At 57.0% G+C, this 17784-nt stretch overlaps 2 protein-coding genes across 10 annotated transcripts in view; both read left to right on the top strand.

Annotated features, from left to right (window-relative positions):
* Positions 1–264: 264 nt before the first annotated feature.
* ARRDC1 (arrestin domain containing 1) lies at positions 265–7377 on the top strand (the record flags this gene model as incomplete). 3 transcript variants are annotated; one of them, XM_079706918.1, is made up of 8 exons in its annotated part: positions 265–382; positions 5036–5146; positions 5581–5631; positions 5713–5867; positions 6052–6234; positions 6333–6506; positions 6579–6996; positions 7070–7377. In XM_079706918.1, the coding sequence occupies 8 exons, from the start codon at positions 265–267 to the stop codon at positions 7132–7134; spliced, it is 1275 nt and encodes a 424-aa protein (XP_079563044.1). In that variant the 3' UTR covers positions 7135–7377. The 3 variants fall into 3 exon arrangements, with proteins under 3 accessions (XP_079563044.1, XP_079563043.1, XP_079563042.1); XM_079706917.1 differs by having other exon boundaries at positions 6330–6506; XM_079706916.1 differs by having other exon boundaries at positions 6330–6506; positions 6579–7377.
* A 3516-nt stretch (positions 7378–10893) lies between these two features.
* Positions 10894–17784, top strand: part of EHMT1 (euchromatic histone lysine methyltransferase 1) — a gene marked incomplete at both ends in the record, with an annotated part of 142504 nt that continues 135613 nt past the window's right edge. For 4 of the 7 annotated variants that reach the window (XM_079705667.1, XM_079705665.1, XM_079705666.1 and 1 more), the window contains one exon: positions 10909–10929. In XM_079705667.1, coding sequence (XP_079561793.1) covers positions 10909–10929 — 21 coding nt within the window. Of the gene's footprint in view, positions 10930–17784 lie in introns of all 7 variants that reach the window. The other 3 variants (XM_079705663.1, XM_079705662.1, XM_079705661.1) reach the window with 1 other exon arrangement.

The raw sequence follows: 17784 nt of genomic DNA, 5'->3' as shown, positions 1-17784 counted from the left end.
GACGGACCGAGGCGGGGCTGGGGGGGGGCGGGCAGGAGCCAGCTTGGGGAGCTGGGGGGCCGAGGGGGGCGGGGACGGGTGGAGACAAGAGGGGAGAGGGAGGGGGCGGGGGGAGCAGGGGGCCGGGCGAGGCGGGAGCGGGGGCGGGGCGGGGGGCGGGCGGGAGGCCGGGGCGGGGCAGCGAGGGCGGGGCTGGGCGCGCGGCGACAGCGGCAGCGGCAGCGGCGGGGGCGGCAGCGCGCGGCCGCCCCGCAGGGCCGCGGCATGGGACGGGTGCAGCTCTTCGAGGTCCGCCTGAGCCACGGCCGCGTCGTCTACAGCCCGGGGGAGCCGCTGGCGGGGGCCGTGCGCGTGCGCCTGGCGGCGCCGCTGCCCTTCCGAGGTGGGCGCGGGGTCCGGGAAGGGCCGCACCTGCGGCGTGCCGTGCGTGGCTCCTAAGCGGCGCGTGGCCGCTAGGCCCGGGACCCGCGAGGCCGGGGGCGCGCGTCCGGCTGCGGGGAGCGCCGCGGGGCGGCCGGCCGGGCGGCGGACCGCGGGGGTGGGAGGCCGGCGGCGGTCGGGGCGGAGCAGGGAGGCCCGGGTGGCCCAGTCCTTCCGCATCTGCCTTTCCTGTCCTCTCCGCCAAGGGCCGTCCAGACTCGGGGCGCGGGCTTCGAGCCTGTCTACTTCGCCGAAGGCCACTCTGACCTGGACCCGCGACGCTTCTGACCTTCCCTGTCGGGTCTCCGGTCCGCTGCGCCCCGCAGCTGCTGGGCCCTCACCTGGAGCCCAGCCCGCGCTGGGCTTTCTCTCCCATACACCCAGGCAGCCCCGCCGAGTGTGCGGGTCCCCGGGGGGGCTGCAGGGCACTGCTTACACCCAGTCCGAGGCTAGTCCCTAAGGGCTGGGAGGATCTTGCTAATCCCTGCGTGCCGTAGGCCCCCGCTGTAGCGGGCATCTGGGAGCCGAACCTGAGCCCTCCTGGCCGGTCCCTCTGCTGGCGCAGACATCTGGGACTTTGAGACCGGGGATCCGGTTGCTGCGGCGCTCCTAGCTAGGGCTCCCTGCCGGCGCTGGCCTCGTCTGCTGCCTGAGGTGTGAACCGGGCCCTGCGGGGGACATCACACCTGGTCCCTCTGGGCCGTGGGCGAACCGCAGCCCGGGCGGGGTCTCTCCCCTGACCCCGAGTGTGAGGTTGTGTGGTGTGTCCGTCCTGGGGCGCTTCTCTACCTTGGAGTGCTTGGCCAGAACCACAGCTGCCGGGCTTCCCTCTGGGCCTTGACCTTCCAGGCCCCCGTGTGGTTGACCGTTCCGCGCTTGGGGTGCCCGCTGAGGATGCAGAGCCACCGTCCTCTCTGGGCAGCTGCCTCCTCCGTCCCGGACCGGTGACACTGCCCACCTCCGTAACGTGTCGCCTCTTTCCTGTCTCCCCAGTTGGAGTTTGGGGTTGGGTGGGGGTAGGTGTGCTTGTGGCAGGGGCACCGGGGGGAGAGTGCAGCTCTGCTCTGGGGCACAAGTGAGAGGTGAGTGCAGCTGGCAGGGCACAGGAAGGAGGGGTGGGCCGTGGCTGGAGGACAGCCGGACACCATAGAGACCCCACGCAGAGCTCTCCTCCTGGCTCGCTGCCCTGTCACCCCCTGTAGCTGGGTGCCCAGGGCGAACAGGCTGTTGTTGACCACAGTGAAGGGGTGGCCTGAGCTGTGTGTGACTAACCTGGGCTGGTTAGAGCCCCGCAGCCTCCACGTGGTGGGTAGGATGTGGGTAAATGGACAGCTGGGCCCCAGGAGGCTGTAAGGCCCTCTTCCTCAGGGAGTCCCTGACTGTAAGAGCCCTGAGGCGGGGAGGAGCAGGTCAGGTCACAGGCTGGAGAGTCCAGCAACGACTAGCCTCGTGCCAGAGAGGGTATTATTTTCAGGCTGACCCCAGGGGTAGGGGAGATGCTGGTGCTGGGGCCTCTGTAGGCCTCCGGCCCTGCCGGGGTGTGAGAGAGGAAAGACCATGGTTCTTGTTTTACCTTTTCCTCAAAAGACACTTGTTGAGCTCCTGTTACCAGCCACTGATGCAATAGGGGGGCCCCCAGTAGGACATGGAGGGTGGGGGGCAGCAGGCCTCTAAACACTTGACTGAGGAGTGTCAGTGATGGTCTGCACTCAGCCTTGGGGACGCCGGCTCCCTTGGGAGCTGATGTGGAATAAAGCTGGAGAAGGAGCTGGAGAGTGGGTCCAGCCCAGCCGGAGGCTGGGGGTCAGGCGGGGCTGCCCTGTGTTCTGCTCTCGAGGTGGGCGACGAGGGAGGTTGATGCCCAGACAACAGTAGCAGCCAGCGCCCAGCTCTGCCGGCTCCCTGGGCTCTCACCACGGGCCAGATGCCATCCCATTTCCCAAGGACCAGTCCATCAGTCTTCATAGCAACCCGGGGAGGTGGGCGTTGTCATTCCTCTCGTGTTACAGATTTGGAAACAGGACAGAGGGAAGTGGCTTGCAGGCCAGAGCTGCAGTGAAAGGATGTGGCAGAGGCTGGGCTGCCCCGGGTTTGAGGGAGCTGATGGAGGCTGGGACAGACCCTTGGGACCAGAGGGGGAGCAAGCAGAAGTCTTCATGTTCAGACCGCAGGTGGTACATAGGAGGAGGGCTGCTGGAGAGGTGAGAGTGCTGGTTCGAGAGGAAAGTTCCAGAAGCCACTCTGGCACAGGATCCACATGATGATTCTCCTTAGAGAACCGGAGCAGCCCCAAAGCTCCAGTTCCCCCTGCGCCTCCATTATTCCCCTGCGGAGGAGAGATTGGACAAGAATGGGAGTTTGTTTCCAGTCGGTGATTGGAGGCTGCTCATCCAGGCAGGGTCCCCGAAGGGGCCTCACAGAATGTGTGCAGAGGGGGCCCTGGCACAGTCGTTGGGAAGTTCACAGAGTTCCAGCCTGCCTGGGATAACCAAGGGCCGGTTTGTTTTTCTGGGGCCAGGTGCCACCCTGGCTTGTTCACCTTAATTGTGTGGCCGGGTCCTGGCTGAGTGTGTGCCTGTTTCAGCCGCCCTGCTTTTGGACGCGTAGGCTATGCCTAGATTGTTTGCTGTTAGGAGCAGTGGTGAACAGGGTGAAGAGGGTGAGATTCTAAGGGTATCTGCCGGACCCCTGGAACGCGTGTGTAAGATTACAGCAGATCTGCCTGCTGCTTCTCCAGGGCCTCCGTCGTATCAGCCGACAGGTTGATTGCTATAAGCAAGTGTCTGTTTTTCTACCTTCTCTACAACACGTATCAGAATGTTTAATATTTGCCAATCTGAGGGGTTAAATGGTAAGTCATATGAGTTTCCGTGAATTCTAGTGAGGTTAGACAGCTATTCCGTTATCTGCTGCTGTGTGAAAGTCACCTCTAAGTAAACAAATCACGCCTAAACTAAGTTGTTTAAAGCAACCATTTTATTATAACGTGTGCTGTTGTGGGTTAGGATTTTGGGCAGAGCTTGGCAGGGTGATTCTTCAGCTCCGTGTCCCATCCACTGGGGTTACTTCACAGTGCTCAGCTGTCACTGGGCCAGTCTGGGGACCATTGCACCCCTTCCAGCACACTCCGTTGTTCCCAGCATTCCCAGGACAGCCGGATTCAAGGGGGGTCGCACCCTCTCCACGAGGAATGTTTGCAGCGGTGTGATGCCTGCAATCCACCGGGACGTCTTCGAGTTGCTTTACAGTCAGGCTTCCCCTTCTCTGCTCGTTCCACGCTGTGCCTCTCTTGGGATGTGTTAGTCTGTAGGAGCACTGCTGGTGTCCCAGACCTCCAGGGTGGGAACAGTTCCAGGTCTGGCCCTAGAACGGGGTGACGGGTGGAGCGTGGATTAGAAATTAGGGCCGAGGTCCGGGTGGTGAGGCTGGGCTGGCACGGAGGCTGAGGGCCGGTCACTGGCAGTGCCGATGGGGCGGAGGCCGAGTCACGGGTTTGTGGAGGGCAGCCCAGTGCACTGTGGGACCAACAGGAGGCCTGCATCAGCAAGGTGGGGCCTGCCTGGGGAGACCACAGACAGACCTGGTGTGGCTGCCCCCGGCCCTGGGCACTTGAGACACTGCATTCTTCCTGCCTGATGGCTCTGTCAGGAGGGTGTCAGATTCCGAGTTACCTTCCCTTCACCGATCCATCAGGTCAGGGGAGGACGGGCAGCTGGGCAGGCAGGCTAAAGTCTTTGGCCTTGACTCAGCCCTGCGGGGAGAGGAAGGAATGGAGGGAGCCACAGGGCTACCTGTCACTGAGCTCCCACCCCCTGCCCTGTTTGGGTCTCCAGCCGTGGTGTCCCCTCTGGTGACCGGCCTCGGCTGGGCCTGGTCCAGCCATGGCCTTCTGACCGCAGTGGGCTCTGGACGGAGGAATTTGAGTTCCTGATCACAGGACGGAAGGCGGCAGCAACCCTACTGCCTGGTTCCTGGTGTGCGTGCTTCCCCTGGGGAGTGGGGGGGAGGACCAAGCCATCTCGATGCAGAAATCAGCGCTCCTGGGCAGTACTGGCCCAGGAAGCCAAGGTGTCCCCACCCTCTGGTGTGCCAGACTGTTGGGTTCCTTATCTGCTCAGGCGGGTCTGACCACATTCCTGCAGCATGAGGGCTAATAGGTAGCTTCCTGGAGCCTGAAGGGGTGCCTCCCAGCCTGACTGACTTGCCTGAGAGGCAGCAGGAAGGTGGGGTCAGAGGTCAGCTGCCCCAAAGGCCTCTGTTCACCTAAGGATTCCCAAGCATCCCCTGTAGGGAGCTGGGTTTTCACAGGTCTGGTTGGGTGGGGGCTGGGGGTGGGGGTTTGCCCAGGGGTCATCTGGGTGACCGTCAGGGCCTTCATGTTCTGGACGGCACGACAGGTGGAACTCTGTGCTTTGCCACCCTGGCTCGCTGAGAGCAGCTGAAGATGTGGCACGGACAGGAGGTGTCCTCTGGAGGGTAGCAGGCCATGTGCTGGCCTTCCCAGGGCCTAGCTGGGTGGTCCTGGGTGCTGCCAGTCCTGCCTGAATCCCTGTGCTGGGGCTAGGGAGGGGCCCAGGCCAGCCTGGTTGGGGCTCATGCTGTCCCCGCCTTGCAGCTATCCGGGTGACCTGCACGGGGTCCTGCAAGGTCTCCAGCAAGGCCAATGACACAGCGTGGGTGGTGGAGGAGGGCTACTTCAACAGCGCTCTGTCCCTGGCCGACAAGGGTGAGTCTGGGAACCCTTCCCTCACCTCACCCCACTGAGAGTGGGGTCTGTCCACCTGACTTCCCCATCCGCCTCTGGCATCCCCGTGCTAGCCCACCCTCTCCCAGGACTGTGCACCTTGCTGGATTTCTCTCCCTGGCAGGCACAGGGCATCGCCTGATGGGGGCTGGGTGGCTGAAGAGGGCCAGCTTCTCCTGGATTTGGATGGGCTCCGGCCCCCGGAACAGCCCTGCCCCCTCTCCTGTTCAAGCCAAGCTCTCATCCCCCATCCTTTGCCCAGGCCACAGCCCTGTGCTGCTGAGGTGCTGGAGACAGAGGCTGGGAGCCCAGCAGCCAGATGCAGTGTGAGCTGGTTGGCTGCAGGGCCTGCTTCTGTCCTGGGCCCTGTGAGGCCACCTTGTCCCCTCTCCCCTACCTCCCTTCTGTCTCTGCAGGGAGCCTGCCTGCTGGAGAGCACAGCTTCCCCTTCCAGTTCCTGCTTCCTGGTGAGAGCCCAGCCTGTTGGCGAGGGTGGGTGGGAGGTGGGGTGGGGGGCAGCCGGGTACCAGTCCCTGCTCTCTCTCCAGCCACAGCTCCCACGTCCTTTGAGGGCCCTTTTGGGAAGATTGTGCACCAGGTACGGGCCACCATCGACACACCACGTTTTTCTAAGGATCACCAGTGCAGCCGCGTGTTCTACATCTTGAGCCCCCTGAACCTGAATAGCATCCCAGACATCGAGGTGAGCCTGGGGCAGTGGCCTCCTGGGTGGGGTGGGCCCACCGGGCCCACCCTTGCCTGACGCCGTCCCCAGCACAGGTGAGGCGGCCAGGGCCTGGAAGAGCAGCGGCCTCTCTGTCCCGAGCTGACCCCGAGGATCCCGCCTGCCCACACTTGCCAACCCGCCTCCCTCTTCTCCTCCCAAGCAACCCAATGTGGCCTCCACCACCAAGAAGTTCTCCTACAAGCTGGTGAAGACAGGCAGCGTAGTCCTCACCGCCAGCACCGACCTCCGAGGCTACGTGGTGGGGCAGGTGCTGCGGCTGCAGGCTGACATTGAGAACCAGTCGGGCAAGGACACCAGCCCTGTGGTGGCCAGTCTGCTGCAGGTCAGAGTCCCCTCGCCTGCTGGGCCCTGTCCCCGTGGGGCAGAGGAGGGGAAGGTGGCTGGCCTGCCCAGGCTCACAGGCTGGCCCTTCCCCAGAAAGTGTCCTACAAGGCCAAGCGCTGGATTTATGACGTGCGGACCATCGCCGAGGTGGAGGGTGCCGGCGTCAAGGCCTGGAGGCGGGCTCAGTGGCAGGAGCAGATCCTGGTGCCCGCCCTGCCCCAGTCTGCCCTGCCGGGCTGCAGCCTCATCCACGTGGACTACTACCTGCAGGTGGCAGGGATACAGGGGTGGGGTGGGAGGAGGGGCCGGTGGCCTGGCTCCTCACTCGCGTACCCTCCCCAGGTCTCCCTGAAGACGCCGGAAGCCATCGTGACCCTCCCGGTCTTCATCGGCAACATCGCTGTGAACCATGTCCCACTGAGCCCCCGGCCAGGCCAAGGCCTGGTGGTGCCCTCAGCGCCACCCCAGGAGGAGGCGGAGGCTGTGGCTGGTGGCCCCCACTTCTTCTCGGACCCTGTCTCCCTCTCCACCAAGAGCCACTCACAGCAGCAGCAGCCGCCTGCAGCCCTCGGCTCTGTGCCTGGCGCCCCTGAACCCCATCCTCAGGATGGTAGCCCTGCCCCCCACCCATTGCCCCCTCCCTTGTGCATCTCCACAGGTGCCACCGTGCCCTACTTTGCAGAGGGTTCTGGAGGGCCGGTGCCCACGACCAGTACCTTGATCCTCCCCCCTGAGTATAGCTCGTGGGGCTACCCCTATGGTGAGTGGGGGCCTGGGGCCTGGCAGGGAGGGGGAGCCACGGGCCCCATGCAGACCTGGCTCTCTCCCTGCAGAGGCCCCGCCATCCTATGAGCAGAGCTGTGGCGGTGTGGACCCTGGCCTGACCCCAGGGAGCTGACCCCATGTCGCCTTCTCCGGACGGGCGGACCTACGCCCTGGGACTAGGCTCCCAGGGCCTCGTGCCTTCGCTCCCGGCCTAGCCCGGCCCACTCAGGACCCGCCGCTGCCCGCCGTTCCCTGCGGCCTCTGCCTCCGGACCAGCCTCTGCCCCGACCAGCCTCCGCAGCCCCCCTGTAGTCGGCCTCTGCCCCGGGGGTTGGGGCCTAGAGAGACTTGGTGTAAATAAAAAGCTTCATTTGTAGGGCTGGGCACAGTGGCCTGTGAGGCGCCCTCCTCTGCCGGGTGTGTGTACGTGTTCGGGTAGTGGCTGTTGTGGGTGTGCCCAAGCCCCCGGGCTTCTCAGCCCCTCCCCTCCCTATAGGGCACGCCCCCTCCTCTCCCCGTGGACACCCCCGTCTTAGCCTAGCCCATCCATGCAGGACACGCCCCCTGCGGAGCACGCCCCTTTCAGCCCCGCCTCTCCCTGCGGGGCACGCCCCTCATCGGTCCCTCTCCTCCCCGCGGGACGCGCCCCTCCCCTAGGTCCCGCCCCTTGCCGTCGTTTCCGCCCCCCCCCCCCCCGCTTCCGCTCTGGGTCCCTTCTCCTTCCGGGCGTCTTGGGCCGGAAGGTGGGTGGGGGAGCGATCCGGGCAGGGAGCAGGACCAGCTTTGGGAACCGCCCGTGGCGGTTAATCAGGGCCGGGGCAGGCGCTTGGCCTCCCGGTTCTGCTTCAGAATTTGCCTTCGGAGGCGGGCTTGCGTGTCTGGAGCCTCAGCATCAACTTAAGTGGCCTTGTGACAGGGGGAGAAGACCACCGCTGTTCCATTTCGTTAGCACACGCCTTGGGCTAGCCGTCTGGCACCCGCCACTCCAGGCAACGCAGTTTAGACTTCGTGTGCCAGACGATAATCCGGTCGGGGTGAGGGAGCAGGCTTCCCCAAGTCCTTTACCCTTGGCCTCAAGTCTCCTACCCCTGTCGTCACCACTGCCACGTCTGGCTCTGAGGGATGCTGCTTCTCGATTCCCATCCAAGTGCGAACACACAAGCCCGCTCCCGAGGTCTATAATTCAAAGGACTGTTGTCTAGGACACAAGGAACCCGGGAGCAAATAACATGTCAGGGTACGGGAGAGCAGCGTTTCCCGAAGAGGCATTCTGCAGACGTTCCAGAGGGCCCTTAAACGCCTTGCGGGGCCGGGATCCTGGCGTGCTTTGGGAAACCTCGGAGGAGGCGTTAAGATAAGACTCTGGGTTCAAATTCCAGCTCTGCCGTATGGTGAAGGGGGGACCCTGGCTACGTGTGTCAGTTACCTTAATCTATAATAAGCTCATAGGACTGAGGAGACGGGTCGAGCGCCCTGTCCCACATGATAGAAGTTTATTTCTTGTACATTTAACAGTCCAGAGGTGGCATAGCGGTAATTCTCAAGTCAAGTCGAGGTTTCCACCCCTGGGTCGAGGATGGCTGTTGCAATTTTCACCATCACCCAGCTTACTGGTCTTGAACCTCCAACTTTTTTGGGGACAGGCTGAGAAGTAAATTGTATCACTTTTGCACACATCCCACTAGCCACCCTTTACAGTTGGAACTGTACAGGCAGTCCTGTACCCTAAAACTTTACTATTTGTGGGACAAGGAGAGGATGAATATTGGACAAAAACACAAAGCATGCCGCAAGCAGGCTAACCTGTGAAACATCTACTAGAAGCTGTAGCCTCATAGTTGAGACTCTGCCTGTTTCAAATCCCATCTCTGCCTCCCGACAGTGTGTGGCCTTGAAGGCACTCCCCTGCTTTGGTTTGCTTACTTACAGAATGTGGATGAAAACGACGTCCACCTCCCAGGACTGACCTGATGGTCACTGAGTCAACACGTAACACATCATGTGCCGAGAAGAGCACCTAACATCATTGGTCGGTGGTGATACCAGCATAGGGTGGGTCGGGCTGATGGTGCAGAATGGGAACATCGCCTACTTCTGACACATTCATTTACAGTCGGTCTTTGCCTAATGAAGGACTTTTTTTCACATCTTAACTCATCTATTCCTTCAACAAATACTTTGTCTCCTGCATGCCAAACATTGTTCTAGGTACTAGGGCACACAAAACAAAAATCCCTTACCTTTTGGACTTACATTCTAGTGGTGCAGACAGGCAACATGGCAACGGAATGCTATGGAGTAAAAGAAAGCAAGGAAGTTTTGGGGTGCAGTATTGTTTTTAAATAGGGGCAAGGGGCCATCTCCCTGAAGGGGTGGTATTTAAGACCCAAGGATTGTCAAGAAGTGAGCCACACAGATACCTGAGATAAAAGTGTTTCAGAGTAGGGGCAGACTAGGGCCCAAGGCAAGAGTGGAGAGAGAAAGGCTGGTGCCAGAGAAGTAGGTGCGGGTGAAAGCTGGTGGAGCTGTGCAGGCTGTGGAGAAGGACCGCTCCTGAGCCTCCCGTCCTGAGGCTCCAGACAGAGCTTGGGGTTCCCGGCCTGTCAGGAGCTGACTCAGGCTGTCCCCCCAAACCTGGGGAGGCTTCCTTGGTACTTAGGATCGTCCACTGCCTCCTCTGCAGCTGAGTGCACCGTCAGTGCACTTAGTGGAATTTTCCTGGAGTCTCATGTTCCACGAGATTGAACCCTCACAGGAGTGAGGCCCAGATTACCCTTTGACTCAGGGCCTCCCCAGTTCCTGTTGTGAAGACTGGCCAGAGAACCCCAATTTCAGTCTATGCTTCTTTTCTCAACTCCCAGGGGATGGCAGAAACACGTCTGGCTATGGGGAGTGGGTGGCCTAAGCCAGTCTACGTGGTGCTGTTCAGTGAAGGCTGCTTGATATGCAGGAAAGGTCTCGCCCTGTGCATAACTGGGGGGCTTGCAGGAGGTTGGGGTGACCCGAGAGGCTGCCCAACTGGGGCCACCTCCTAACTGGAGCACCCCACCCCCGGCAAGCCTGGCATCTTCCCTAACCAGAGCGCCCCCCCCCCCAACAGGGACAATCCTCCGCCTTGGACATTCCCCACCCCACCCACACTTCCCAACCAGGACACTGTCCCCAGCCAGGGCACAGCCTCCTAGCGGGGCACCTTCCCTAATCAGGGCATCCTCCCCGACAGTCCGGACATACTCCCAGCCGAGCACCCCAGCGTTGGGGCAGTCACTCTAACTGGGGCACCTCCCCCAACTGGAGCACCGCCAACGCAGGCAACCCTCCCCAAAGGGACATCCCCCCTCCCGCCTCAGGGCAGCTTTCTCAGTCGGGACATCGCCCCCCGTCAGGCACACCTCATAACCGAAGCACCCCCGCCCCCGAGCTGGGCCATTCTCCCTAACCGGATGCAGCCGCAACCGGGGCACCCCTCCCAACCGGGAACAAGCCCCACCCGGGCACCGCCCTAGGACGCAAGTCCAAGTCCGCCTTCTGTGAAGGCAGACGGAATCGATGTGTGTCCGGGGTTAGAGGTCAGGGGTCCTTCCCCACCCCGGCCGGTCCGCTACAGTGCCTACGCAGAGTGAGAGAATATAGTGCTAACTGGAGGACTACGGGAGGACGACGCCCGGCGCCGCGCCGACCCCGGAAACCCGCTGCGCCCGGCTCCACCCCCGCGGCCGGCCGTCGCACTCCGGTTCCGGCCGGGGCAGGCCCGCGCCGCGGACGCCGCTCTCGGGCTGCAGCGCGCAGGCGCGGGGGCGGGCGCAGGCGCAGACGCGCGCGACCGGCCCCGCCCCGCCCTGGGCCGCGAGGCGCGGGCGGGGCGATGGCGCGCGGGAGGGGCGGGGCCACGCTGCGGGCCCGGGCCATGGCCGCCGCCGATGCTGAGGTGAGGAGCGGGCCGGCGGCGGGCGCGGGCACGGGCGCGGGCGTGGGGGCGGGGGCGGGCGCGGGCCGGCGGGCCGGGCGGGGCGGGCGCGCGGGCGGGGGCGAGAGCGGGCGGGGGGCGGGCTGGCCGGCGCCTCCTCGCCGCCGCCGCCGCGCTTCAGGCCGAGGCCGGGCCGAGGTGGCCGGGCGTCCGGGCCGCGCTGCGCGGGGCGCGCTTTGTGCGGGCTGGCGGGCGAGGTGAAGGCGCCGGCGAGGCGCGGGCGAGGCGGGGGCGCGGGCGAGGAGAGCCGCCGCCCGCCCCGCCCGCACGCCCGCCCCGCCGGCGCCCCCCGCCCCCCGCCCCCGGGCCGCGGCCGGGAGCCCCGCGGAAGGGGCGGAGGACAAAAGGGAAAGTGGGGCGAGCCGGCCAAGTTGGCGGCGCGAGCGAGGCGAGGCTGTGCGCTCCCGGCGCCGCTCTTGCGCCCGCTGACCTTTCACTTTGTTCCGAAGAGGATGGCTCGGTCTTGAAGGAAAAGTTGGCCGGGCCGGCGCGCTTCTCCCCGGACAATGCTGCCGGCCCCGGTGGCTGTCAGGAGCAGGAATGCACGACTTCGGTTGATTTGCAGGCAAACCGCTCACGCGGGCTTTGGATGTAAAAAGTTCCCATGCTTTTGTTACTGTTCCTGGCCTCCCCTTTGCTCGTCCTCAAGGATAGTTTTTCCCTTGCTTGTAGCAGCAGAGAAAGCAAACTCTTGTGAGATGGGCCACTAGCTTCCCGCAGAAGGGAAAAGCAGGCGGGAGGCGGTGTGCCCGGGGAAGTGCAGAAACAGTGCGCTCTCCGGGCTGACACGAGGGACCAGTTTGGAAAAAAGTGATGATCTAGCAGTTTTTCTGTGAAATTACTCCATGTGTAATAACTGCGGGGACTTCTAAAGATCAGAAAGCTAAGGTGTGTGTTAAGGCCCTTTTGCAATAACCTGGTGTGTAGACGTAGTATACTTTTTATCCAGGTAATGCACAATCTTTTAACATTTCTTTAATTTTCTCTTGCAGTTTTGGGGGCTGTGGACGTAGGTAAACTGGGAAGGTGCAGGGAAGTTCCTAAATTCAACGCAAGGACTGTTTATTCGCACCTTCAACACTCAAGGAGTGTATTAGGCTCAGAAAAACAGAAAAGGTGAATTAGATAACCCCAAGTCACTTGTAGGAGAGAAGATGTGTAGTGATTATGATATCGTTTATTGAGCAACTTCCGGGTCCCGGGCGCTGCAAGCCCTTTAGGTAAGTCTTCTCTTTTAGCTTTCTCTGCTCTGTGCAGCAGGTACTGTTATTTTCTATTTAGCAGATGCGGGAAACAAGACTTGGAAGCGATTGAATGACTTGGCCTAGCCAGTTACAGGATTAGCAGTTGTTTGGTGTCTGGCACATAGTAGGTTTTTAATTAATAATTGATGAACAAATCGCCCCAGATGTCTCTGATTCCACAGGCAGCCTTGAATAGAGGGCTTGACTGAGCCAACAGCAATGACAGCTTCTGTTTACTAAGCCCTTACCTGTGTCCAGCGCTGCGTTAAGCTGCGCGAATTCACTCATTAAAGCCTGACGGCGATCTTTTGAGGTGGGTACTGTTATATCCCCATTTGCACAGAAGGAAAACAGGCACAGTGTGGCCCCGGGTTACGGAGCTTGTGGTGGAGAAGATGGATGCAGGTGGTCTGCCTCCAGAGACTGTTGAGCTGTGTCTGTGGCGGTCACTTTAAGCTAATGAAAACTCTGGGCTTAGATTCGTGATCCTAAGTGTTTATTATGGAGGTGCACGTTAGGTGAGGGGCCTCCTGGACAGTGGGTAGGCATGAGGTCATCTGTTGCCACCAAATCGGCAAAATGGTTCCTGGGTCAGGGTTTCCCAGTTGCCAGATGATTAAACCAGCAAGTGGACACTTGAAATTTATCTGACTGTATATTTACTTTTTCTTCTTTTCCTTGACCTAGAAAGAGGTCACCACTTTTTCACACTGAAAAGAACTGCTGAGGTAATGAAATGCATCCCCTGTTTTGTGGATTAGTAAGTGGGGGCTCCTGGGGTTTAATGTATGTTCAGGGTCACCTAAGGCTTTTGACCCAGCAAGACGTTACCTTTCAGCGGGAGGGCCTTCCCAGGCAAATTCTGTGCTTTTCTAGCAGGGTGGCTACTACGTGTCTCTTCCTTTAACCTTGTTTTGTGCTTCTTAATATAATGCACGCACATGCACAGAGTTTAGAAAGTCACATAGTGCTAAAAGGCAGTAAAGAAGCTGCCGTCCTCTCCTGCTTTTCAGGAGAGGCCGCAGCCACTCTTAGCCTTTGCCCCATGTTTCTAAATAACACGCTTGTGTTGTCACGCCTTCATTGACCAATCTTAGGCGTTATCTGTTGGCTTCCACTAATGGTAGATGACGATTTCAGTTCTCTCATCCTCTGTCTCTCATGTAGGTAACTCACAGTTGTGGTTAAATCTATATCAGAATCTTCGTCAGTCTGTTCAGGTCATTTTTGTGCCGTGCTGAGCTGGATGGTAAACCACAATTGGATTTCTTTTCTTGGGCAGACTTTTTTACTTCCCTTGAGTTAGTAATTGCTTTACTTTTCATTGGCCTGGTTCCCCTTGAACCTCGGAATAATGTTCCCGCACCTTTCATTCTGTAAAATGTTTCTCAATTTAAGTTTTTACCACTCAGCCCTGTCAGCTCACCAGCTGGTTCCACAGTGCTCCTCAGCACCCCAGCCCAGACGGGATGCTTGTTTTCTGGGCCTGTGCACGTTCCCATCCTGGAGATTCTGGCCCCTTCCCTGCCTCTAATGCTCCACTCTGTGTGTTCATTCACTCATGGTGGTGGAACTCAGTCTCCAGTAGCTTCCCAGTACTTTGTTGGGAGGCAGACTTTTTGAACTTGCATGTCTGAAAATGTTTTTATTTTACCACCGCACTTAAAGCATAAGTTTGGCTGGGCTTGGCGTTCCAGGTTGCAAGTAATTTTGAAGTTATTGATCCAGTATCTTCTAGTATTTGTTGTTGCTGTTGAAGTCCAGTTCGATTTTTTTTTTTTTTTTTGGCCACACCGCACGGCTTGTGGGATTTTAGTTCCCCAACCAGGAATTGAACCCGGGCCCTCGGCAGTGAGAGTGCAGAGTCCTAACCACTGGACCGCCAGGGAATTCCCCAGTTTGATTCTTAATCCTTAGTAAGCATTATTCCCACATCAAACTTTTAGGATCCTTGCATCCTTGATTTTCCTAATTTTCATAGGCCTTAGCTGTAGCCTTTTTTCATTTATCATACGGGGTACTAAGTAGCCCTGAAATCTGGGGATTGATGTCCTTTTGTTTATAGGGAGTTTTTGTATTATGTATTTGAGATAGTTTGTTCTCTACTATTTTCTCTGTGTTCTCTTTTTCCAATTCCTTTATTTGTTTTTGTTTTTAATAAACTTATTTTATTTATTTATTTATTTTTTGGCTGCGTTGGGTCTTCATTGCTGTGCGCGGGCTTTCTCTAATTGAGGTGAGCAGGGGCTACTCTTTGTTGCGGTGCGCGGGCTTCTCATCGGGGTGGCTTCTCTTGTTGCAGAGCACAGGCTTTAGGCGCACGGGCTTCAGTAGTTGTGGCACGTGGGCTCAGTAGCTGTGGCTTGAGGGCTCTAGAGTGCAGGCTCAGTAGTTGTGGCGCACGGGCTTAGTTGCTCTGCGGCATGTGGGATCTTCCTGGACCAGGGCTTGAACGTGTGTCCCCTGCATTGGCAGGCGGATTCTTAACGACTGAGCCACCAGGGAAGCCCCCCAGTTCCTTTATTTGAATGTTGGACTTCCTGTACTTAATATTCTAATTTTTAAAAATCTTTTCTCCTCGTCATGGCTTGATCTTTTTGTTCTACTTTTTGGGAGTGTGTTTGACAATTTTCCAGTTTGTTACTGAATTTTTAACTTCTTTCATATTTTCATGTTCTTTACTGTTCTTTGTTCCTTTTTTAATGCCTCTTTTTCTTGTTTTATGTATACAGTATCTTTGCGTATCTCTTAATTTCGGTTAAATTTTTAAAGTTACAGTTAAAATTTTTAAAACATTAAGAAGATTAAAAAAATAAAATTAAATTTTGTTTCCTGCACTTTTTCTGTTTCCTGTGCATTCCTCTTTGCTGTTGTATCTTTTGGTCTCTTTCATTCGTGCTGGAAACCCTTCTTCCAATGTCTGGTGATCCTTGGCTGTTTATTCATCTTTATGAATAAAGTACTAAAAATGGGAAGCTGAGTGTATTGGGGGGCTTGTTTACTTGTTGCTTTCACTGGAGGGTCATGACTAATTTTTTTTTTTTTTTTTAGTGGCTCTCCTCCAAATGTTACTGTTCTCTGGTTCGGTTTCCTTGGAAAGGGAGCCTTCAGTCTCTGTCTTGTGGGACGGATGTTGGAGCTAGGTTAAAGGGCAGGGGGAAGGAGAGGGTGTTCCCAGGGTTCACTGGGTAGCCTTTGCCTAATTCCCTTGCTTTCAGTGAGGTGCCTGCTCCTGTCTTTCTTCGTGCTGCTCTCCCCAAGTGTGGTACATTCTGGTAGCTTGTGGCTATAGAAGAGTGCTTGTCTGAGTGTGCAGGAGGGGCCCGGGGACCTGAGAGTCCAACATTCCTTACTTGGAGTTTTACACCACATCCCTTTTCAGCTTCAGGCATCACCTCCGGCTTTAGAGACTTTCCATGGTTCTGTGGGGCCAGTCAGCCTGATCCTCAGCAGTGACTACCTTGTTAGGTTTCCCCTTCCTCTGCTCTGTGGAGTGATCAAGGTTTCCTCCAGCCTCCGTCTTCCTATTCATGTTTTGTGTAGGGGTTTGAAATGTTTCCTAGGTGGAGTGCATGTTTCTCTTTCCTGTTCTTGTCTTTTGTTGATCTTTTGATAAGAGAAGGGGGTGGAAAGTCTTTTCTGCATCCAGAAATCAGAAGCATTTGCTATAAATCTTGAGAAGCAGATTTTCACCCACACTAAAAGCACAGCTATCCTGTGGAAAGGGCTGCCCATCTCAGATCTTACTATGTAGTATGTGGTTCTGGATCATAACCAGGGAAGGTTCTGGAGTCATAACAGGTTAGCAAGGGCAGTAAATGTACCTCAGCCCTGATGCCCCAAAGGACATCTGTGGGTAGCTTAGTTGTTGGAGGTCCGACACGTGGTCCGTGCCGCAGTGGGGGCCAGAGCCCCTGCTTACTGCCATATCACAAAACGGTTCTGTATGTTTGACCACATTTTACTGAGTTTGTCTTTGAAGATAATTTAGCTTATGGGAACCATATTTTGGGCTCTTCCCTTTAGGAACTTTATGTTATTTGCTATTTCATGGGACTTAGCATGTTTGATGGATGCCGTTATGTTACGGTAGGTGGGCAGTTGGGTTTCAGTTTACATTGCTTGCTCAGCAAATCACGTAGGGAATGGTGATTGGAGCCCAGTTATTTTGGCCACCGCAGCGTGGTACAGAGGGCATGAGTTCCAGAGTTGAGAAGTCCTCCCACTTACTGCCCCACTTTTATTTAACTTCTAGTATTTTCATTTATTAAAACAAAACAAAAACAAAAAAGTCTTCAGTGGTTTTGGATTTTAAAACACAAAAGATGAAGTTTTTTTTTTTTTTTTTTAAATATTTATTTATTTATTTGGCTGCACCGGGTCTCAGTTGTAGCACGTGGGATCTTCGTTGCGGCATGTGGGCTCTTTTAGTTGTGGCATGTGGGATCTAGTTCCCCGACTAGGGATCGAACCCGGGCCCCCTGGGCCCCCTGCATCGGGAGCGCGGAGTCTTAACCAGTGGACCACCAGGGAAGTCCCTGAAGTGGTTCCTTTAACTCTTCAAAGGTGGCGTTTCCTTTGAAGTGGTGTCTTTCTAGATAAGAAGTCAGAAGTCACTTTCCCCGTAACATCACTGTCAGTTGATATTTTACTTTGGAAAAGTTTTTGGACTGCTTTCTGCATCCCACTTTTAATAGGTTTGTAAGTTCTGATGAGAGTATATTTAAAATGCTCTTTCCGAGCGGTCTATAAGCACTGTTGAGCCCCTTCTCTTTATGAGGTGCTATTCTAGATACTGTGTAAGAGGATATGCAAGTTTATGAGATTGGTCTCTGATTTCACAAAATTTAAAGAGTGTGATAGAGCAAATAGTACCAAGCGGGAACTGAGATGGTATCAGTTCAAAGTAAACAAGAAAAGGCCCGTGCTGTTGCGCTAATTGCTGCAGGCAGACTTGTGTTGGGAAAGGCCGCTTGAGGAAAATAAGTTAGTCCAGGTCCTAAAGGAGATAAGACATGAAATGGAAGTGCAAGGTGTAGTTGTACATTTCAAAAAGAAATCAGGCATTTTAGAAAATGTAGAAAATTGAAACCTAGAAACCTAAGAATGCCAAATATTTGTCATCTGTTTGTTTCTGATCTGAGTGTGCACGTTCGTACTTAAAATCGGCTGTAATCAGTGAGTGCGTGCTGTCTGCACTCTTCTTTCACGGATCATCTCACGTGCTTCTGTGTCTTTTAACATTTTCAGTAGCCACGTGGTGTTTGTTTTATAGATGTCGCAGCTTCCTTGGTTATGGGTTGTGACACTGAAGCCTTTGGTACACGGTGGAATTATGGGTCAGAAGGGGCACGAGCTGAAGCTGGACAGGTGGGGTCGGGTCATTGAGGGCCTTGTCGCTGTGGTAACAAGTTGATGGTCTCCTGAGCAGTATAGACAGTCAGTGAGGGATTATTTTAAGGATTCACATTTTAAAAAGATGATGGAAGCAGGGAGACCACTGAGTAGGCTTGGGCCCTGTGGTGGATTGAGTCAAGGCATATGTGTTTAAATTTATCTTGAGTAGATGAGT

The sequence above is a fragment of the Hyperoodon ampullatus genome, assembly GCF_949752795.1.
Source record: "Hyperoodon ampullatus genome assembly, chromosome: 6".
Lineage (NCBI taxonomy): Eukaryota > Metazoa > Chordata > Mammalia > Artiodactyla > Ziphiidae > Hyperoodon > Hyperoodon ampullatus.
This window is presented reverse-complemented; position numbering and strand designations above follow the sequence as displayed.